The sequence below is a fragment of the Crocodylus siamensis genome, chromosome 3 (genome assembly GCF_052110815.1).
Source record: "Crocodylus siamensis isolate JL-2025a chromosome 3, ASM5211081v1, whole genome shotgun sequence".
Classification (NCBI taxonomy): Eukaryota; Metazoa; Chordata; order Crocodylia; family Crocodylidae; genus Crocodylus; species Crocodylus siamensis.
Window position 1 is genome coordinate 5,385,942 of NC_143397.1, and position 23,553 is coordinate 5,409,494.

Genomic DNA, 23,553 nt, shown 5'->3' on the forward strand with positions numbered 1-23,553 from the left:
ATACCAAGCAAAACTCAGTTGGTCCAGAGAAGCCGAGCTACAGTTTTTGGCAGCACACTTTGTCTAGAGCTGGCTTCAAACCTCATGTAACAAAACCTTTGCCTATAAAGCTCACTAACGTAGAAGTATTTAAAGTCCCCAAACCTACAACAATATTTTGCATTCTCAGAAGTTTGTGCTGCATTTCTACCAATACGTCTTCATGGAAACCATTCCAGAACGTGCCTCTTGAGCCAATTTTCAGTTTATGTTACGGGAAAGTGTTTCACTCTGCTTTTGAGCATGGATTTCAATGCACCTTTTAATAAAAAAGTGGGTAAAAAGGTGATGAAACTTTCATAAGAAAAAATGGATCCATTTTTTACCCCATGAAACTTCATTAGTTTTTAAAATTCCCTATAAAATTCTTTTCCTTAACGGCCTTGGTGCTAGAAACCTGCATGGTCTCGGGAAGAATCATCCAGAGCATGACTTACAAAGCTTGTTAAAATTTAGAGAAACTTAATAGGTCTCGTGTTATGTCACCTCCTCTTTCCCCATTCTCCAATTTACTCTATACGTGTTAGCATTTTAAACACTTTATCCTTATTCATTTCACTGAACTGATACGTTCCCCAGTGAAAGTTTAGTTTCCTTGAGACACCAGCACTGAAGTACAATTATTTTAATGGTTTTGATCCTAACGCGATGCTGTTCTTGTTTCAGAGGGTGCATGTGTGGGGAGGTGTCTGACAGAAAATGTGCTGGTATTCACCAAAGAAGTGTATTTCCTGGAAAAAAAAAATTATGTCTGAATGAAATGAAAGCTTTCAAGTTGGTGGAAGACAGCACCCACTCCTCCCTTTAAAAGACGAGCAAATGTGGATTAACCTAGAAATACTGATGATCCCTTAATGCACAAAAAACCCTCTTCTAATGAAGGAAAATAAACTTCTTCCTTTTAATCAAAATATAAGCCTTCTCCAGAAAGGTTTTGGGGAGCTATTTACTTACAGTGGGCAAGGCATCAAAATCTGGATTCAATAGTGTTCAAAAAAAAAAAATCAATGAAAATTAGGGTTGTTCCCTGTATTCACTGACTTATTGACTATAGCAACAGAACAGACTTTTCTACCTTCCCCTTTCCATCATCAAGAGCTAGATCCCAAATCCCTGTTACCTAAAAAATGCAAATGAGGCGAGCTGAAGATGAAATCTGCAACCATTTTGCTTTACATTGTCAGGAAAATATCAAAACCCACAACATTTTCCAATCCCACACGTTTCCGAGTTTTGAAGGAAGTTCAGCTGATTTTGGAATAGGCAGGGAATTTCAATTCCTAATTTTCTGCCAAGTGCACCATGCTTCCCTTCCCTTGCATTTGCACACCCATGACAAAAAGAGAGCGGCTTGGTTTATGTCAGAGAAAGCCAGAAGGAGATCAGGTCAAACACACTCAGCCCTGATTCACGCAACTGAACTCCAGCACGTCTGCTCTCAGCTGTCAACAAGAAAAGCTGGGCACGTTATTCTGCACAGTGGAAACTGAGGATTTGAAGCCAATCTGTTTACCCCAGAAAACGGTCATGAAAGTTAAAATTTTGTTCCGAACAAAAACAAAACGAAGCACCTTGCTTGAAGTAGTATGAGAAAAATCCCACTTTTTTCCTCTCTCAACGTTAAAAAAATGGGGGCGGACACACACAGGTACAAAAAAGAAAAAAGTGAGAAAGAGAAGGGGTTATCTTCACAAGTTGAAACAAAATGAGTTCCTTCATTTCTCTCTGGAATACATAAAGAGATTATTAGAAAAGTTTTCAATCAAATTTCCTCCAAAACATATTGGGGCAACAACATGTCCTGTTTCAATAAGTGTCACCAAAGAAACGCATGCAAAGTTCAAGGCAGACAGGGTTCTTTGGGTAGATGTGATATCTTGTATTAGACCAACTAAACCATCGGAGAAAAGTTCTTTTCACTTCTCCAACTATTTATTGATCTAATAAAAGATAGGTCATAGGCAGGCGAGGTTCTTTGGGTGATGCAGTTAGGCCAGCAGGGCTACAACCATCAACCATGCAAAGTTCAACCACTTCTAGTTAACACCCATGCTGGTGGCGACTGATTTAAGGGTGACGATGACTTAGTGGGATAGCCAAGGCTCACACAAGCTAGCAGGGATGCAGTCTGTTGACCGAAGAAGGTGAGAAAGGAGTCCTGTCCGGCCCTGCAAGCAAACGCAGATGTCTAAAAAAGGCACGTTCAACCATGCAAGTAACTTTCAATGGAGTTTGCGCTTCTTAGCCATTTCATCCCTATTGTAAATCCCACCCCAGGGCCTGAAGTCTCCCATGAGCATCTGAGATGCAAATTGGTCAGAGTCTAGCCTATCACAGGGCTTCATGCAGACACCTCAACACTGATGGAAAACCACCTTTTAGGCTCTAAATGAAAACCTCAGGATTGCCAAAGAAGTCCCCCGATGCACCTATACGCTGTCCTAGTGGTTAACATTCCTTTGGCCAATGCACAAATCCCAGGGTCAAAACCCAGCCCCAGGCTCTTTTCTGGGCTGGCAGAAGCTATGCTGCATTGCAACAAACTGGCATAGCAAAAGGACAGAGGACAAGTTCCTGGCTCCCACACTTCTGCTCTCACCACCCCATATGCTTCCTCTCCCCTGCCTGCTATGAAACACAAGCGTGGCTTCTACAAAGCAAGCAGCTGCGTGTCTGTATGAACAAATGTCTCTCCTCAAAGTCTCTGAGCAAAATTACAGTCTCCATGTTCCTTCCCTTTCTTCCCAGCTGAACATCCTTTGCCTCGGTGGAGAGGGAGAGCAGCAAGTTTCCTCGTGGAATCAAACGCTTCCCCCCCGCATCATGCCCGATAGGCTGCTGAAAATGAACCAGAGAAGCATGTTGCTGTCAGTGAAAGACCTTGTTTGTAAGTATAAGGATTGCACGCAGCAGATTGTTTGATCCTGGAAGGACTTTGATCTATGCCAGCACCTGAAATAGAGCAAAGGCTGTCACTAGGCTTTGGGAATGGAAGGTGGGGGCGGGGGGCTGTACAGGTGCGAGGCATCTGACAGAAGCCGCTGCATCGTAGCCAGTGCGTGTCACTGTGTTGCAGACCGACGAGAGCAAACACTGCACCCCTGGAGGGGACAAGATGTTATTTTTCACCTACTCCAGGTACACGATCACTCAAGAAAGGGGAGGCTGGGTAAACAGCAGCAGCTCCTGGTAGGTGATGTGAAAGAAGTTTGTGCACAAGCCTCTCCCCTCTGGTGACCTGGCTTCAAAGCCCGTCTTAGGTCACGAGTGAAAATCAGGCTGGTGTTCTCTTCTCCTCGCCTCCATTTGTCTACATGGCACAACACAGAACCCAGTTTGATTGAGAGCCGAGTCTCAAGACACACTTCGGGACCAGAATAGCAAGAGGTATTGATTTGCAAAGGGAGTTTCAGTTCAGAGCTCAGGTGCCTTGGCACTGCTGTGGGCAGAGATCCAGGACTAGAATAGCAGGGAATGGGGCTAAGTCAGGGCGGAGGTGGATTGCTAGGCATGTGCAGGGCTTGAATAGCAAGGATCATGCAGGGCAGTTTAGAGATGCGTGTGGAGAGGTTTTCAGCAGTGCAGCTCTACAGAAGGACTAAGCAAAAGGTGGGGTTTTGGGGCCAATTGGGCCCCACTCCTTCCTATCAGTGCAATGCATATACTACATACTGCTAATAAATGATGCATGTGTGCAGGGGATAGGAGGGGGAAAGCAACAGGATTCAGATAGGAGGGAACATAGCAAGATGCATGGCCAGAGCTCTGGACAGGGCCATAACGCGCAACATAACAAGCCGGAAGTAAGATGTGGCTTCAGAGCAGCACCTGGGAAAGATTGCGTGGCATCTGGACATGCTATCCCAGATACAAGCTCGTGCCATTTTGCCTCATCACTTCCATGCCCATCAAAATCCACTCCCAGAACAGAAGACCAGCCCTTCTAGGCCGGGTACGGATGTTACACTTTTACCAGCATAAGCGATCGAACATTGGTCTATACCCGTCACAGAAGAGAAGTTTGGCACATAAAACCGGTCCACGCCCATAACAGAAGAGAAGTTTGGCACATACTGGCTGGTTTAAAAATGGTAGAAACTGGTTTAAGAGCTGTCCCCCCCACCCAAAGTGCGGACGTGTGTTCTGTTCGCTACTGATCTAAACTAAGCCGCTTACAGAAAGTGGCATAACTTAAATCAGTTCCACCTCTGGCTTTCTGAATGTCTGCACCTAGGCCCGACTAGAGATGGGGGACATTAAAAGATGCAGGCTCCCCTCAACAACGGTCTTTCTTCCTCCTTGCAAACTCTAATCCAAAGAAGGTGTGGGGAAAGAAGTAAAGCAAAAAATCAAGCCCTGTCCTCACATGTTTCTTCATCCCAGTTCTGCTGACACAGAAGAGCAAGCAGGGGAACTCTGACCAGCTCTCCCTGCTGCTAACCAGCCTGGCATCCCTGCCCCTTGGCGAGATGTGGAAAAACCAGATAAACATCTTGCATTCAATCTTGCGGAGGAAGTGGAAAGGAAGGGAGGGGGGAGAGAGAGACAGCACAGTGTGTAGGCTCAATGCAGTGACAATAGTTCTCTTTATTATTCTTGACATGACCCTAATACTAGTGCAGAACTGTTTCTGGGATGCCTCTTTTTATTGAAAGATATATCTGACCCAAGTTTTATTACAGATGTCAAATACAGTAGCTGGAAGTGTAGTATGAGTCTAAGGGAAATTCGCCTTTCTTTCTGCACTTTTTTTTTTTTTTTTTTTAAAGTAATAGTAAGACTGTCACTCTTCCCTTATTTATTTTCAGATCAATCACAAGAAAGATGAAGGAGACAGCCCCTCTCTGAACAGCAAACACCACCGGGAGACTTCACCTGACATCCAGGGAAAGGCTCTCTTCGCCAAGAGCTGTTATTTGTATGCATTATTGTCACACCTGCAAGGTGCAGTCACGATAAGGGCCGGCGTGTGCTAGGTGCTGTTCAGGCATGTAGTAAGAAGCCAGAACAGCAGTCTAAGTAGATCCGGCAGATGAAGAGATAAGAAGGAAGAAGTTTAATGGTTTCCACTGTATGGAGATGCACGGATTAAGTGACTTACCCAAGAAAGTCTGTGGACAGTCATGGGCAGACAAAGTTCTTTGGGTAAACATGATATCTTTTATTAGACCAGCTAAACAGTTGGAAAAATTGCTCTTTGCAAGTTTTTGGATCACAAACACCCTTCTTCGGGCAAAGAACATGTTTTTTCTCCCAGCTATTTAGATGGTCTAATGAATGATAGCACATTTACCCAAAGAACCTTGTCTGCCTAGGTCCTTAGACCAACACGGCTACAATCGACACCCCCAAAACATGGCAAAGTCAGGAATTAAACCCAGATGTCCTGAATTCCAATTTGGCGGGTTAATCCGTACGATGGCGCTCTCTTTGACTGACAAATCCAGTGGCTTTGCCATCATACTTCCTCTCTGCCCTGTTCCCTTTTAAGTGGATGTTTCCCTCTTCGTTAAGAAACCAATTTTCCAGCAGCGGCCACTAAACAGGATGCTGGAAGCCCAACAGCGAGACCTCAGCTTAGCAACACAGAAGCCTGCAAATGCCACTGTGGCATGACCCACCCTTCAATGGAGCAGGGTAAATCCACAACGCTGTGGCCTCTGGCTCCTTTACTGCTCCATCCAGGAACAGTGCAGACCATCTGCAGACGCTTCGTCTGCCTGATGAAGGGCAACTGTACCTGAAAGCTTGCAAAGAAGATTTTTTTCCAACTATGTGAATTGGTCTAATATAAGATATTGGATTTACCCAAAGAAACTTGTCAACGCTATGGAACACTGTGTCGAGCCAAGCGTCCTATAACATTGAAAACTTCTATGCAAGGACATTGCCTTGCTCCGCATCTTGGAGAGCTGGGTGAAAAACCATAGTTTGCAGACTGTTCTGAAAGGATGCATATGATTAGTTGTTGTTTTTTTCTTTTCCTGGCACCAGGCAGAAACTAGAAACTTTCTGTGAAAAATCGAAGGAAGAAAAAAAAAAAAAAAAATAGAAAGCACTGCCCTAGAGAAACCAGTAGCTTGGTTCATAGTGCATGCAAGTGGGATATGGAAACCTATAAACACTGCCAAGTTTGGTAGGAAAAAAAAAAAAAAAAGGACTTGTGTATCCATGCCCCTCATGACCTGTGAGTGCTCTAATTAAAAGGGTATTGGGTATTCTGAGCATGTGCGACATCTCTTGTTTGGACCAAATATACCCTCCTGGCCCTGACACCTTCCCCCCAGAAAGTTTCCTCTAAACTACCACTTTACTGTAAAAAAAAGTCTTATTCAATCCAGCAGCATTTTCTGATTGGAAAAAAAGAAAAAGTTTAATCATAATCAGCAACTTCTGAATGAATACTAGTGTTTTGAACATAATGCACATTCTGAGCTTAATAATAAAAGTAATGTGTAGCTGAAAAAAAATGCAATAAAATAAAATAATTAAAAAGGTCCTAGTCCTGAATTGGTACCAATGAGCATTGTTTGTCTAGGCCAAATGTGTTTTAAAAGTCATGTATAGCGTTTGGGAAAACATTCAGAGCATCTGTGTTTGGAAGCTGGCATCATCCTACCGTGGGCCAATATTAAGGCAGAGTTTGCTGTGAAGGAGTGAAGAGCAGGGAGAGTACACAGGGCAATGTCTGTGGACACCAAGAAAAGAACAAGAGCATGTACACAACCTCTGGAGACAAATCCAAACTGAGCACGTATGGCAAGGTGGCCGCATCCAGCTTTCCAAATGATGCTGGTTGAAAGAGCCACTTCGAAACATATGTCAAATGCCCCTTTGGCCCTATTTCTTCCCCTCCCCAGACTCCTGATGATAAATAAAGCAAAAAGGAAACTCTGAGGAATTTAGATGGTCTTTTCTCCCCCTTTTCCTGTCCTTCTGGTTATAGAGAATAGAAATGGAGAAAAGTCAATGGAGAGAAAAGGGAAATGAATACCATCTCTGTAGAAGACTATGGATAAAGACTTTTTTTGAAAATATTTATGGAAATTTACCTCAATGCATTTGCAAACCAGCCTCTGCCAACAGCACCGGGATGACTTTAGAAAGGAAGAGATTTTCCACACCTTTTGGTTAGTTTAGTTCCCCAGTCATGGGGCACAATTTGCATCTTAGCATGAAGAAAACATGTCCCCTCAATCTAGGTTTCAAAACTCAGAACAGGTATCCATGGGCCCAACTAATATAAGGGGAAATGGCACCTAGTTTACACCACTTGGGCATTGGGCCCTCCAACTAAATTGACAGCTTCAACACAAACCTCACTCACAGCCTTCGGGGTAGTCTGTAATGCCGGAAGGATAGCAGACACAGATAATCTCCGATTTCTTATGCGTCCTGCCGTGACAGACAGACAGACCTCCAGTGGCTGGACTCCGCTGGCAGGCACGGACTTCGAGTGACATCACGGGAGGCGTTGCGGCCGACTAGATGGGCTATGAATTATACCCACCACCATAATAATGATAATTAAGAGTGTTTGCACATCAGTGCAAAAGAATGAGGAGCAAAGAGGATAAATATGGCTCTTAATCTTCAGCTATCTGCATGGGAAAGTATGATTAATAACTACAGAGGCTTAACATAACCTCCTCAGATAACGAGTGAGGTGGCCTTCTCAGAGCCCTGATTATCCTCTTCTAATGGGCTTCATTTATTGTGTAAACTAATAACGGAGGCCTAAGCACTGCGCACTCCAGGGTATGCAGGAAAAACACTGGGCCCAAATGTGATTATGTTGGTGAAGATTGCCCAAGAAAACAGCGTGTTGCTGTGGGGAGGCTTGGAAACGAGGGAGGAAAGCGGAGGACATCCTGCAAAGAAAGTGCAGAGACAGAGCAGAGCGAGAGAAGCGCCCAGCTCCTCGTCTCTGCTGCACTGGCATAAACCAACTGCCCGTCGCCGGGATTGCTCTGCGCTTACCCGCCTCCTGCTGAGAATAAGGTCTGAGGCTGCTAATACCAGGGAAGAGCGACATTAGCAATGAGGGGATCTGATTGCAATGCTGTCCAGAGATTCAGCAGCCGTGCCAGGACCCAGAGAGTGACACGAGTTGTCAGTCACGGTTGCTGTTCTGGAGAGCAAAGTGACCCTCAAAGAGAGCTGTATTCCCCAACGTGAGCGAGTTCAACTGCATGGCCTCAGCCCAGAAAAGAAAGTGACCTTATGGGTCCCCTGGCTGGGTCTTTAAAGTGCAAGCACAGCAGAAAAAGAGGTGGTCATTCAGGGCATCTTAAAAGGATGCTGTCAGGAAAAGACTAGCAGACTCTGACCCGAGTTACAGCGAAGGAAGCCCCACGTAAGTGTGCGCGAGTCGGTGGAGCGTGTCCGAGTTTACTCCCAGAGAACGGTGAGCAGGATGAAGCCCTCCGCATTGTACACTCTGTTGCTTCACTCCATAGCAAACATCATGTTACGTGATCTAAACTGAAATACATCTAAAAGCCCCAGTTTAGGTGAACCTGTACATCCCATAACGTTAATTGTCTCACTTCTTTCAACAGCAACGATGCATGTACTTGGACGGGCCTTCTTCTGACACACTGATATGGTATTAGGGGGGTTGAGTTCATAGGACTTCTGGGAAAGGTTTGAATATTTTTTTTATTATTATTACTATTATTATTATTATTATTATTATTATTATTACTATTATTTTAAACACAACAACCACACATGGAAGAGATTGGACTTACAGGGTGAAGTTTCACCATCAAAATCTAGTATTTATATTGCAGTAGCATCAGCTGGCTACTAAAGCAGTTCACTGTGCCAGGCATTGTACAAGTACCTAACAATGGTCCCTGCATTTCAGATTTATAAGCTAAGTAGAGAACAAGAGAAAACAGGGATACAGCAAACAGAACAGGGTGTAGGATGTATAAGGAAACACAGGAACAGTGTTGACAGTCAGATAAGCAATGGTTACCGATTACCCACAGCCAGGGTCAGGCTTTTGTAGGCATATTACGTCTAAAGGAGGTAAAATAAGTGGTTTTGAGGATGGTTATGGGGGAAGCTCCTTCCAGGTATAAGGGCAGCTGGGAAGAAAATGCAAAGGGGCTCATTTAGAAATGCAATACATGGATAGTGAAGGATGGTATCACTGGGAAAGGAACAGGTGGTAGCAGGAGATTGATGGGTAGAGATAAGCCAAAAACAGTCTCACAAAGCAAAGATGACTACTCTGTATACATTATATGCACATAATGTGTCCATCTGTAGTTTTCACCCTGCTACCACTGGTACCATTTTGCTATGGCTCTATTTTTTTTAGCCTAAGTTAAAAACAAAATCCTAATTCTGTTACCTTTTCTTACATACTTCATTTTACATTTAAATACCCTGATTTTGAGTGCATGGTGACTCAACCATACCATTTTAACATTGGCATCAAATTTGTTGCACCTTTTTCATCTCACCTAGGTGTAAATCAGAAGTCACTTGATTGAAAAACCTCAGGTAATAAGTGACATCAAAGCAGCTGGTCCTATTGCATTTTAAAGTACACCATGACAGATTATGTATAAAACAAGCAATAAGCAAACCCAAGCCCATAGTGAAGCTTTAAGAAACAATCTGAGCATTAGCCTGTAAGGTCTTGGTTATGGCTGGTCAGGGCTTGCTTTGCTAAGGCCTGGCTAGGAAGCAATCACCATTGACACGGCATGCCAGAAAGAAAGTTAATGTCATTGTTAAGAAGCAATGGCTTATGTGGCAACATCTCGAGCATGCATGAGGGAAAAGGAAGGAAATGGACTTGGCCCTGCCATCACAGAGCTGCTTTGGAGCAAAATGCATGCATCCCAAGGTCAGATTGCAGCACATGGGACTCATCCATAAGTACTACGGCACATGGTTGTGTTTTTGTTGTTGTTGTTTGGGGTTTTTTTTAAGATATACATTTTAGCAAGACAATATTTTAGCAGTGTGGGGGGGAGAAGTATGGGGGAAAAAAAGATATAAGAATGTGTCCACTAAAGAGAAACATGTGAAATGCACACTTCTTCTTTGAAAAATAGGTTAGGCTTAATTTTGTCCTTGTACTTACAGAAACTGATCAGAAAGATTTGACATTGTTGGGAGCCTGCCAAGTGCAGCAACTTGTACATGCAGTGCCACTTTAAGGCTTGCACTGCAGCTACTCAGCAGAACAAAGTCACTTTGGATACCTCCTCGTCTGAACGGAGAGTGTAGCTCTCGACCTGCTCATTCCCCACCTCTCCCCCTCCCAAAAAAAGTGCATCTGAAGTTAAGCATAGAAATTATATAGGTTGTTTTATGCTGAGTCCCATCAAAAGTATTGCTAAGCTGACATGACAGTCTCTTTCTTACCCTGATTGGGTCCATCTCAGTAAAGTATATAAGAAAGTAGATAATTTTAGGGACCTGAATAGTCCCCATGGCTTCAAATGTATTATTCATGTTCTTAAGCACAGGCTTATGTTGAACTGTGTCCTTCAATGGAAGGCTGTTTGATGCGAGATAGGCCATTTCCTTGAGTGGATTACAGGCACCCAAGGAAAGGCTCAGCCACTGGCTATGCTGCAACTGCAGGTGTGAAGCTGAACCAGGAGTAGGCAGACCCGAGCTACCTTTCTCCGGTATGGCCTGGGGAAGAAGAGCAACTAAGGTGGATGTAAGCAAGGATTGTAGGTGCATATGCTGACTGCCAGGCAACACTGAGACTCATGCCACCATGCTTCCTTTCCCTAGGAAGCTTATGCACATTGATATTAAAACTTACATTTATGCCTTCATTTTGATGCTTAGGCACTCATAACCTAAAGGAAGAGTTTTCATAGGCAACTGCTTTCCCCAGGTTCATCTGACCAATGTCGACAATCAGGAAACCTCACTGAGACTCTAAAATGCCCATGTCAGTTTTGAAAATGGGACTTAGGGGTTTCTGAAAACTTTTCCCCAAGACCAAAGATGTCTGAATTCAGCTGTTTGTCTGCTGTGACATAATACTGTCTGCCTAAATGTACAGGGACTCGAAGATTGTCTGCTCGTCTCCCCCCTCGTTCTTTATTATCGAGAGATAATTGCATGAAAACCAGTATCTTAATTGCTTAATAATATATATGGGCCTGCTTTTCCCTTGGAAAAATGCATGCTCCACAACAGATGTGTAGCTCAAGTCACTAGGGTACAGCAATTGGAAGCCACAGGGTTTGGGGACCATTAATTATTAAGGGTCCTCAAAGGTACATAGCAGCTTCTCCCAGACGCTTACTGTACTCAACTCTTGTGGTCTTCAACTGGGGTTTGCCTAAGTAAAGAAGCAGCAAGGCCCACAGGGCTCAGGAGGTGTTAATAAGGCTCAACATTTTGCAGGATCAGACCTCCCAATAAGGATTTCCTACCGAGAGCCCTGCTCACAACTTGTGACACCAAGATTTCAGCCGCGGCAGAGGCAGGGTGGATTCTCTGTTTTCTTGCACCACATAAATCCATTAACCCCAATAAGCTTCATGCTAATAGCTCAAGACAAGTCAGAATCAAGCCCCACCATGTTCAGAATGAGGCTAGAGGGAGCATTATTTTGAGAGAAAAGATCTTTTTTTTTTTTTTTTTTTTTTTTTTTTAAATGCAACTGCCCTTAATGAGAAGAAAGAAGGAATGAAAAATAAGAGCATGAATGAAATGCAATCAAGGACTGCTCTGATACCAGTTTTTCTTCCAACTTTGTGCTGCTGCATCAGCTACTCTTTAAGTAGCGGGAGCCCAAATCTGACCTACCTATAACTCGTTAGATATAATTTTTAATCAGGGAACTGAGAGCTAACTCAATTCGGAAGCCCGACTTTGATGGGTGCTGAGGGCACTCAGCGTCTCCCAGGATCAGTCCCCAAGTGTACTTGATTGCTGTGCGACTCTGAAAATGGAAACATTTTTGCTGAGATCCAGGTTTGCCCTCAGATCGTTACACATTATCTATTTATTTATGCATAAACAGTGGCATTATGGTTTGGAGAATAGGGGCCTTTTGATGGGAGGTAAGCTCGACTAGCCTATGGGAGTTTACTGCTATGCATATAAATGAGGCCATACACACAAATATGCAGAGCAGACAAGTGAAAATATATAGCGTCTCTTTAAAATGAAATACTTTGATTGCTCCAATCACAAGAAGTTGTAAAACTACCCTGAAGAATTAACAGCCGCAGTACATGCTAACTACATCCATCATAAATTCGTCTTTAGTTTCTGTTATCATATCACTGTCTCCTGGGACCCCCAGTCTTGTCATCATTTGCCCTTTATAATTTATTCAGCTTGTACTTGCCTGAATCCTTTCTACTTATCATTCATCTTTACAGTTGTACATAAAATTAGATTGATCCTTCTGTGGCAGGCACGTCAGAAAGAGAAAAGTTGTCATTGAATAACACATAAAGCAAATGAAGGTCCAAAGACAGCTTTTGTTGAATAGCTTGGAAACTGTCCTGAGAGAAGTAAATGAAAAGGTGTCAAATTAAAAAAAAATAAAAAAAATGGAGAAGCACACCATAACCATCATAATTTGATGTTTTTTCCTTATTCTAGGTGCATATACACATATATGCATACGCACACACATTCATATGCATACGTGTTCATTCCCAGAGCTCAAAAGGCAACCGAGATCCCATTGCTCATCCTTTGGAAATCTGAAAAAGGAAGCTAATGAGAAGCCACACATGCAATGAGCACACCGGTCTCAGCGGAGACGGGCCCGGGCCCACACCGGCTGTGACGCGGTGCTTACATTGCAGCCTCTTTCTCCAAAATACTTTGGACTGGAAGATGGAGAGCGAGTTTACTTTGTATTCCAGAGGCTGCTGTAGTGGGGATACAGAAGCCAATCTTTAACTAGTGAAATGGAACTTTAATGTTTACAAAGCAGATAGGACCCAGGTGTTTCATCTCATCTGGCGAACAGCGCAGCACTGTCAAACTACAGGGTTTTTAGTAAATGGAAAACAGTGCCCCCCTTCCACCTCCCCCTTTCCCTGAAGTAAGATCCAAAAATTCCTTTGACCTTCTGGTCAGCCAGGCTTTTTTTTTGTTGGTGGTGGTGAGTTTTTTTGTTTTTTTTCAAATCTTTTTAACCATGATGTTGACACGCAGTGATTTCAGAGTGCTGGAGAATTTCTACAGGCCCAATGCTTTTTGCAAGTCTCTTCCTTCAAATCGTTTTGTTTGTTTTGTTTGGTTTTAATACTCTTTTCATCTTCATTTTTTAACTTTGGAAACAGGCATGTTTCTCCCAGGGGAACAATTAAATGTGTTTTCTTTCAAAATCTAAAGGGCATGGCAAGCAGCCTGTGTGTTCAGCAGGCTACTTTAATCAATGGAAACCCCTTCCAGCCTGCTACTGCTGACCAAATTACAATTTACATTGGTAGTGAAAACTTTGGGAAGGGTGAGGAGGATGGAATACAGTTTTTATTCCAACACAGCATTGCAGGGCAAGAGAAGACTTCACGGTTTCCTAATGTGCCTCTCGGAGATCCTTTGATGCACTGAAAAGTGCATTAATGTAAAATGACAATAAGGGTTGCTAGAAGGGATGACCTATCCCCCACATGCACAGGGCTCTTGCAGGGCCTGGGTAATGTGTAATTCCCAATTAAGGCCTACTGTGAGGACTAAAGGGGTGCATGGATTTTTGCAAGCACCTCTCCTCAGGGGTGATCATCAGTGCTCATGCATATGTATTTCATAAAAGGCATGGACAACATGCATGAGGATTTCAGTCACATATGACAAGATACCATGCATATGGCCACAATGGTATTATTATGGTCACTAATACTATGAGTATGACATTCCCTTTGCCTCCCCTCCCAATATTAATACCACACATTCACTCCAAATTTTCTTTGCAAAAATAGCCAGGTGTAATGCAATGTCAAGTTTGTATTTCTGTTTGGGGTGGCAGAATAGGACAAAGAGAGATATGGTGATATTAGAAACAAAACATGAAGTCTGTAACCAGATGAAAAAAAAATCCATGTCAGTAGTATCAGTTCCTCTTTCAGTACAGAGACCGAATGGATTTATAGGGTATTTAGAAAGTTGGAAAGGCAACTCAGATTGCTTAGGCTCACAGTTTTCTAGCCACTTACTTTCATATTTATTTGTTAGAGTCTTATAGCGTGGTTTCTAATGCCACACAAAGAGGCAGCACCTTCCAATAGCGCATGTCCCATGCACTGCCTGTGCCTGATCAGTCCACAAAGGGGGGAGTCATTGTGTTCATCATACATGAGTTCAGTTTATTTGTGCCATGAATAAAAGCTGATCTTGATAGCATAATTACATTTCTTAGCATTATCCTCTTACGTTAGCCTTCAGAAAAAAAGAGCAAACAAAAAAGTTGACTTTCCTCTAATTTGCTATCAAAATGGCTACACTTAAAATATAATTTTATTTCCTTGATTTCGTTTCCTGTGGAGCCAACAGATAATATTAAACCAAATCTTCAAGTGCATAATGCTCATGTCCCCTGGACTGTCATCATCTGGATCACATTGCTGCTCTCTCCTCCAGCCTGAATACATTTTTCACATTGTACTTTTATCTTTGAGATTTGGCAGAATCAGAAACCCCACAGGCAAATCAACACCCGTTCTGTACTCTCCCCAAAATGTCCCACCTTCCCTAATTTGCTTTTGTGATGTAAAAAAAAAAAAAAAAAAAGCCAGTGGTTTTCCCAGTATGAAGGATTAGCACAGATTATGGTGAACAGTGTTAATTATAGGTGGGGAAAGAGAATAGTGCATCACTCCAATCTGTTCTTGATTTCCCTTGTGTCTGTCTGGCTGGTAATAAGCCTCCTTTAATCTGGCAGTCCCCTTGGTGAAATCAGCACCACGGACAGCAATATTGATTGCTTCTGAGAAACCATCACAGCTGCTCACCCAAATTACCTTTGATATGTGACCTTTAATGTAATTACTGCAACATCAAAGCATTTCTATAAATTATTAAAGAACTAATATACTTCATCATCCAAATACTCTATTATATGTAAAATAAACAATCACTAGTAAATGTTAGAATTTGAAAAAAATCGCCCGATGCTCACAATAGTGTTCACACACGCACGCACACACTCGTGTCTTACCCCTTCGTTTTTAGACAAGAGACTTTCCAACTGTCCAAACAGTCTAATGTATTCAATAGAAGGATGTTCACTAACAATTTGATCTTTTACATTTTCTGGTCCAGTGGCTGCAAAAATATCTATCACAATCCCCTTCCTCCCTCACCCCCTCCCACCCCCCAGCTGGGGGGGGGACCCCCCCCCCAAAAAACCAAATACTATAAAGACTTGATTAATCAATATATACCTGCTTGGAAGTCTTCTGATTATTCTACAAGATGACTTTATGTCCCACATATAACATGGCAATACGTGAAACATATTTCTGTCATCTTACAAAGCACATCCAGAAAGTAATTACTGTAAAATATGTGCATGTAACCACTCCACTAAAAAACACAGTGATACATAGCTGAAAGGCAGATGCCTGGATCTGGGCACAAAATGCTGGTGCCTTGCCATTTCCATACATTTGCATTTATGTGCATGCTATTAAAAATTACTCAATTCTGTGTTTTATAATAGCAGATACACATGCAGCAGGAATGCAAGGGAAGGTCCTATGCTTTTTACAGGGAGGAAAAGGCCTCAATTCAAACATGTCCTTTTCCCCCCTTTTTCATACTGTACTTGTTAATTATTTTCATACTTCCCTGGTAGTATTGCTAGTGTCACCGATACTGGCAGGTCAAGACAATGTGTTATATAGGTGTCATTTGTGAACTCATGTAAGAGAGGATTGGACCCTTGACCTAAGGAGTGCTTCTTATTTTATGGTGATGAACTATGCTTGATATTGCCAGGGCATGTTATCAAGCACAGTTAGGTATGTCATAAATAATTCTCTGCTACTCACTTAGGAGCTATAAAACAGTACCTAGGCATGATAGTTTATCAAAAGACAAGGATGGTTTCCTTAAATAAACTACAGTGACATCATTCAGAGGCTGAGTTCAGGAACTTGGTGAAGGGATGGCCACAGCCAGGCGGCTGTGTGTGTTGGGGCAGTGGGGGTGGATGGGAATAGTCAAATTAAAAATGAGAGGAATTGGAGCTACTAGATTTTAAGGATTATTTATAAAAAAATCAGGCTGCTGTTTTAGGCAGGGTGTATCCATCATTCATGGTTGGGACAGATTGTAGTCTCAATGATCTTTCAGTTTAGGGCATACAAGAGGAATAACACTTCTGAAGTCAGTGCATTAGTCTCGATTCATAAAGGATGCAAATGAGGTCTAAAGCTAATAAAAAGAGAGGTTCTCAGAGCATCACCAGACCAGCAATAAAACCCCCAGGGTGAAATTCTGGCCCTGTTATCATCAATTTGTGTTTTGCAATTGGTTTTAGGACAGCCAAGTTTCACCCTAAGAGCTTGGCTGTTTAAAAAGTTCCTACAAAAAAATCTCTAAACATGGTGAGCACAAAGAAACTCCCATTGTCTCTTGTGGAGATATTCCAATTTTATAGCAACATCTGTGAAATAAGACTCCGGCCTTGGAGAAATGGTACAAGTCCTGTGCTGGACTAAGTGTCCCAATTTTCAAGCCCTGAGTGCCCAACAGCTTTCAAAATGAATGTATGTTACTGTATACTTTGTAACTTTGAAACCCAGGCCGCCTGCTTCATCTTTTCCATATGGATTAACTTTGAACATGTTGATTTTGTTTTCACGTGTACGGCTCAATCCAATCTCAACTCAGGAACCATTGTTTGAAACATCCCTAATCTAATTGTTTATGATTTTTTCCCCCCTTTTACTTATGCTTTAGTCTGCAGCTAGTCTCAGGCATGGAAAATGAGAGGGAGAGAGAGAGAGAGACTGCAAAGAAGCAAAAAGAGGAAAATCACTTGAGAGAAGTAACAATAAGACTGGAGCCACTGAGATGGTTCAGACAGAGGCTGCAGCTAACCAGTTTCTGGATGAACTATTTTGATGGAGACATCACCTGACAGCAAGGTATTTTTAGAGAACAAAATATATGTATTTACATAAAGCGTGCCCTTTATGACGAAGGTAGGGCCAGATGAATAAGCATGTGGGCATCTCTGCATCGGCTAGATGACAGAGATAGGCAAGCAGAGATCTTTACAGGACAAGGGAAGTCTCGGGAGCAGCAGTAACTATTCCTCACACATTGATAGCAACTTGTATACTTTGGCAGCATCTCCCAGTTCACACACAGAGGTAAATTATAGGCAAATAGGTTGGTTTTTTTTTTTTTCCTTTCCCCAAGCAGAACTGTCTAGACAAACAAGCTTCCTCCTAACTGCATCGTTCCCAATGTGCCTTCACCCCCTGCCCCCTTCTCCCCAATTCCTTCTGGACTTCTGTATTTTTTCTTCCCTAGGTCTCAATCCTTCCCACAGGTGACACAGCAGCCAAGCAAACCCCAATGCATCTACAATCAGCTCAGTGCATCACTTCTCTTCCCCCCTTCCCTGGTCCTCAGTGTTGCCTCCATCCCCTCCTGTCACTGAGCTGGAAGCCCCCAGGATCCCATCCCCAACCACCCTGCAGGGCAGGGCTTCCCCTAATAGCCGTGTTTCTATTCTTAGTTCTGCTTGTGTTGTCTGAACCTCAGATCTTGCTCATGTGAATAATTTTCCTCATTATCTCATGTTCGTCTCCTCTCTCTCTCTCTCTTTTCTCCTTGTCTCACTGCCTTTCCAATCTGCTACAGCTGCTTGAATACTAAAGCAATTGAGTCAAACCACTTTGTCATCAGGAATATGTTTTCATTCTGTGATAACTCAATAATTTGATTGGTTTCTTTCTGCTGCCACACCTTGCTGCGTGGAAGAGAGTTACAGGAGGTCCTAGGTTGCGTGCGTGTACGTTCGCACACCGGAGGGCTTGAATGAACCCACTGATCTCACTTGCTCGAGTGAGGACGGCAAAATCCAGACTGCAATGGGTTATTTCCATTGCCTACGTGTGAATCTCACCAGCCGGCTGTGTGTGCATGTAGAAACGTCCAGGCTAGATTGCGGCACGCTGATTTTATTAGCCCAGTGCAAATAGTGATTCATCGAAGCAACTACAGTCATTCATCATCCAACCCCCAAAACGGGAACATCGGCTATACACGAGGTCAGGTGGAGACAGAAATTTGGACTCACCCCTGGGAGCGTCTTCTGTTCATGCAGTGCACTCTGGGCCTTTAGAGCGGACTCCCTTTCGCAGTACGTTAGGAAGGCACAGCCTGCAAACGAAAGGCAACACCTCATTAAGTCCAGTGGCGCAGAGTGGATCGGCTTAGAAGTGGGGTGCAGAGTAAGGCCAATCTTCTCCCCCTGGCAGAGGGAGCTGCACCCCTCCCCTTCCTTGTGCCAGGTGCTTTTCCTGAAATAAAATCATATCCTGTGGTGAAGCACAAAAATGGGCAACGATGCCACATGCACATGGTGGGGACGGGGACAGACAGGGGACAGCAGGGGGAGTTGAACTTACAGAGAGACATGCATAAGTCCCGATGGAAATAGGGGCCTCGGAAACCCCTCCCACACCACCATTTGTTAATCTGGTTGATATTTTATTCCTGTCTGGTCCTATCCAGGAGGAATTAGAAGGGGATTGTTCAGCCAAGACCTTCACCGGCACATGAAGGATAGTGCTGAAGCCCTCACGCTCCCCCTTTCCTACCATGTACTCAGAAGAAAGGGCACACAAGGACTTGGGACTTCCAACTGCAGAGGACTACGCCTAGCACTTAGCCTGACTTGCATCCACAAGTAGCCTCCATTTGCATGCTTACAAAAGAGAAACCCTCCCGTACTCTCAGCTAGAAGGACTTGTTGGCTCATAGCCATGTGCAGGACGACAATCGCATCAAGACCTAGGCGCACACACAATCCCAAACCCCACCCTTTCAAACAAATCATTCAGACTTGCCACAATGGTTCAAGGTATTCATCCTTCTGGTAGGACATCTTACCAGTCATATCAATTAAGATCGAGAAAAATGACCCCCCCACACCGCCAACTATGCAAAAAGTCAAGACTTCAATGTAATAATCCAGTTTGTGTGTGCATGTGTGTGTGCACGCCCATGTGTGTGTATGATCAGATTTTTTTTACTGCAGTATACCGAAAGCCTGCCAGTTCCTGCAGCAAAAGTGCTTGATATGCAGAGGACACTTTCCCTACAAGGTCCTACAAAACGTCTGCAACCTCGCTGGCTCCTTGAACGAGAGATATCAGATCGTGGCTGGCACATCCAGCTCTAAGCATCTTCCAGAGGCGGGGACAAGAAAAGAGCAGGTCTCTTTCACAGCAAAGCCCACGTGTGTTCATCATCACTCTTGCCTTGTCTCGCCTTGCCTTGCCCCCTTTGTCAGTGCCCTCAGCACCGATTGCGATCTCTCTCAGGCACATGCAGCCTTTGCTGTTTTGGTCGGTGTGCCTAGATCTTCATTCCTAACTGGGATCGTTAGGTGCTACAACAGAAGAAATAAAACACCTTGCTTCTTCTCTCCTTTAAAGAAGTTCTCAAGAGATTGGATCAGAGGGCGGACTACGTAGAAAAAATATATATTTCCAAAGCTTTATTTTTTAAGGACCGATATCACCACCACCCAGAAATCTGCTGATCATTTGAATTTGAAAAAAAAAAAACAACAAAACAAAACAAAACAGAAAAGGCTATTGGGTCATTTTATCCTGCTCCTTTCTGCAGGGCTTGTTCCCTTCAGTATATCGAGACCAATTGCACATGTATCAGTTGACTGTCTCTCTCAGAAACAAAGCAACAGTGAGATAAGCAAAGGAGGCAGAGCAGCAAAGATATTTTCTTTCTTCTACTTGGATTCATTCATTGCTTCCATTTCACATTAAATGGATTGGGTTTTTAGTTCTTTATTTTATTTGCAAGGGGAGGTGGGGAGGGAGATGGGTGCAGTGGTGGAGAGGGCTGATGGAGAGGGCAGGTAATGGATTGGAAAGGGTTCTTTAAGACGTTTCCCACAGCTTGAGAAGCAAATAGGAAAACTATGCCTAAATTTAATTTCAGTGCTAAATCACAAGCTGAGAGGTCTCTGCTGACCAGACACAACAAGAAAGTCTCCCTTTGGTAGCAGACCTGAACCAGTTGATATAGTCTAATTAGGCACATCATAGTGCACGGCTATGGAAATAAACTATACAGTGTAAAACTCCCATAACGGTAGCTATATTTTTCCTCTGATTGTGATGGCCCTGACAACAGCTCCAAGTAATGAAGTCCTGCGACTCTTACCACATTGTGCCCGTAATTCAGTTGCTGCAGGTGGCAGACTCCTCCTCTAATTATAAAAGCAGGGTTTCCTGCAGGGATCCAAAGGCAGGATAAGTTATCGGGAGGGAACATGAGGAATGAAAACCCTTCTACCCAGAGTTGCATGCACACATAGTGGACTGGAAAAAACTCCCAGGTACATTGCATATAACGGAGCATAGCAAAACATCACTGGATTCCCCAAACAAGGCAATCCAGATATAGATTTTTAAGGGAAAAAAAAGAAAAAAAAAAGGAATTCAATAAGAGGCTTTTACGTGGCCCGACACAGGGGAAGAAAATGGATCAAATTTTTCAGACCAAAACAAAAAATCAGCTTTTGTCAAGGTAACTTTTCAGCGAGCTCCGTAATATATGGCATGCGTGAGAGTTATAATTTATGTCGACATCCGTTCATTAGGAAAATTGATGGGACAGCGTCAGTGACACCTTTTTAAGGAAGAAATATTTAAGAGAATTTAGTGCGGGTGGAAGTTGCCTGATTAACAGCGTCAGAAAGGAAAGCCCCATCCCCACCAACCAGCGAAACAGCAGGCAGAGACCATGCAAGTCTCCCCGTATAACTGGGCTGTGTGGCAAAAATGACTTGAAGGATGGGGCACGCTGTGGCTTCTCAGGCAAGGTCCCTGGGACACAATGCCAGTTATAGGAGCTCCCCATCTTTCCTCCCCTCTACCCCACAAAGTCTTTCCCAACTGGATTGAGACTTTGCAGTAGAAGTGAGCAACAAAAGTCTTCCTTCTGCAAGATATTCTAATACTTCCATATCTGCATCCCTGCCAAATTCAGGATGGGGAAAAAATTAATAATAATAATACCTTCCCTTCCCACCCCGGAATAAAGAAGTTCTGGGGAAAAATAAATCAGAAATGTGAAAGAAGCCACAAAACTCTGCTTGCCTGTCAGAACTTCCTAAATGTTAAATGCTGGAGGGTGCGAATGGGAGAAGAACAGGGGGAAAAGACCTGGTGATACCCTGCTCACTCTTTTCGGCATCCGTGCTCTGCATGATGTGACACTGGAGACTGGCGAAGAGGAACCTGTGGTGTGACCCAGAAAACGGCAGCTCTTATGTTCTTGCCTGCCATTCTGCAGGCCTCAGAGGGGGCAGGTTTCTGAGGTTTGCACCCATTCTCTTCCTGGGACTGAGCTACTTGGACAAACTACATCTCTCCTGTTGCATCTACAGTGCAAACTTCTTCAGGGGAAAAAAAATCCAGGGATGCTCGGTGTACTGGCTCACTCCACAAAACAGCTTGCCACCAGCGAGAGGGGCTAGCTAAGAGTCTGACTTATAGGTGAAAGGCTTTTTCTCTCTTCCTCAATTGCTTAAATCTTCCAGAGCTGCATGACATCCTACTATAATGAAGCTTTAGAAACCCATCTTTACAGCAAAGATAGATTGAAGAACAGTCTCTCCATCTCCATGAATGGAAAGGATGATAATAAGCTATCAAAATGCACAAGGATTATTTCTGCACTGGGAAAAAAAAAATCTCATTGGCTAATTATTGATAATAAAACAGCATTTGTCCTAGTTGTTCCTAATTTCATTCCAGCTTCTCTGGACCTTGCCAAGTTTTCCAGACACATGTCAATCAACTAAACGATGCACGGTTTGGCTCGCCTCCTCCTAGCTGCTCATTTGCTACCATTGGGCAGCTCTTTGGGCTAGTACATAAACATCTGGAATCTCCCAGCTGGCAATTAACTCTCAACCTATTGAACTGCAGTCTCTTGGAAACATGAGGATGTATCAAGTGGTCTCCTGGGAAACTAGGTTGTTAAAGAGAAGGGGAAACAAAAACAGGAGCTGGAGATGGAAAAAGAAAAGCTCTATTTTAATTTTACCTCCAGGGAATTCAATAACGTAAATAATAATTGCATGGAATACAGATGGATAATAATTGCAATGATGGTGACTCCAACTCCGTGATAAATCCCCTAAAGAATATGCTCAGACTGGCAGGGGGTAAAACAAAGTCACAGGGCCCATATCTGTTCTGAGCAATGCCTATGGAAATCCAGATTACTGACTTGGGCTCTGTTTGCACCAGGCAGTCTGACATCAGAAGTTGAATCCCTCAAACTTAAATCCATTTTGCTTAGCATCTCAGCCCTGAATTAGTTGCTGAAGCATTCAGAAATGTTTGGCTACAGTCGAGCAGAGACACAGTTCCTATTGTCTCTACTCTTCAATCACCCAAGGGATCGTGCATTATCAGGACCTTCAGCAATATTGCAGTGATATATCCCGAGGGATGAAAATGACGCACATTGGCTAACTATTAATAGTTGTAATTAAGGGATTTTTCCCCCCATCCCTGTTGTATTTTGGCAGAAAGCCACAGGTATCCTGACAGCCTGTCTCTTTGCTCGCTCACTAGAAGACAAGCACTTAACTTGAGATCCTTCCTTTACCTTTTTACCTTACATGTATTTTGGTGACACCTTCTAGTTTATTCTACATACATAGCAACACACAAAACAAGCTTGCAGTTAACAGGTTTAACACCATCATGAATTTCCTCTAGTGGAAGTGCTCCTCTTGTAGATAGAGCAGGGCCCAGGGTTACATTTCTTTTAGTTATTTGTGTGTGCCCAACTAGTCGCTTAAGACCTGGTCTCAATGCCAGCAGAAAATCAAGAGGAAAACAATCATCGACTTCAACAGGCTTTGGAGCAGATCCTTAAAGATGCCTGTACATCAAGAGATTCAGCACTGTTGTGAAGCCTAATTAAAAAAGTCTGCAAGGTGCTTTGAGATACTCAGATGAAAGCCAAGAAGCTATGACTGGTTCTGATCTCACTAGTCTAAATGCAAAGATGAAACCCATATAAGTCAGCCCAGTCTATGCATAGTCAAGATGGTTTAGCCATTCATCACCTGATGCAATATCTTGCCTTTCCTATGAGAACCAATGCACCAGATCCTGTTCCACCTATTAGGTGCCTAAGTGGACTTGGGCATCTACATGTAATCCTACTTCACCCTGCTTGAGTCCCTGAAAAAATGTTAATAAAAAGATGGGTTGGTTTTCCTCCTCCTCGCTGTTGTTGTGACATAAAAGTTGCACATTACACTTA

At 43.3% G+C, this 23,553-nt stretch overlaps 1 protein-coding gene across 10 annotated transcripts in view; it reads right to left on the minus strand.

Moving 5' to 3' along the window:
* Nucleotides 1-23,553, minus strand: part of CELF4 (CUGBP Elav-like family member 4) — an 873,367-nt gene that overhangs the window by 752,602 nt on the left and 97,212 nt on the right. For all 10 annotated transcript variants that reach the window (XM_090037629.1, XM_090037624.1, XM_090037626.1 and 7 more), the window contains exon 2: nt 18,314-18,396. In XM_090037629.1, the coding sequence (XP_089893755.1) occupies nt 18,314-18,396 (83 nt within the window). The remainder of the gene's footprint in view (nt 1-18,313; nt 18,397-23,553) is intronic.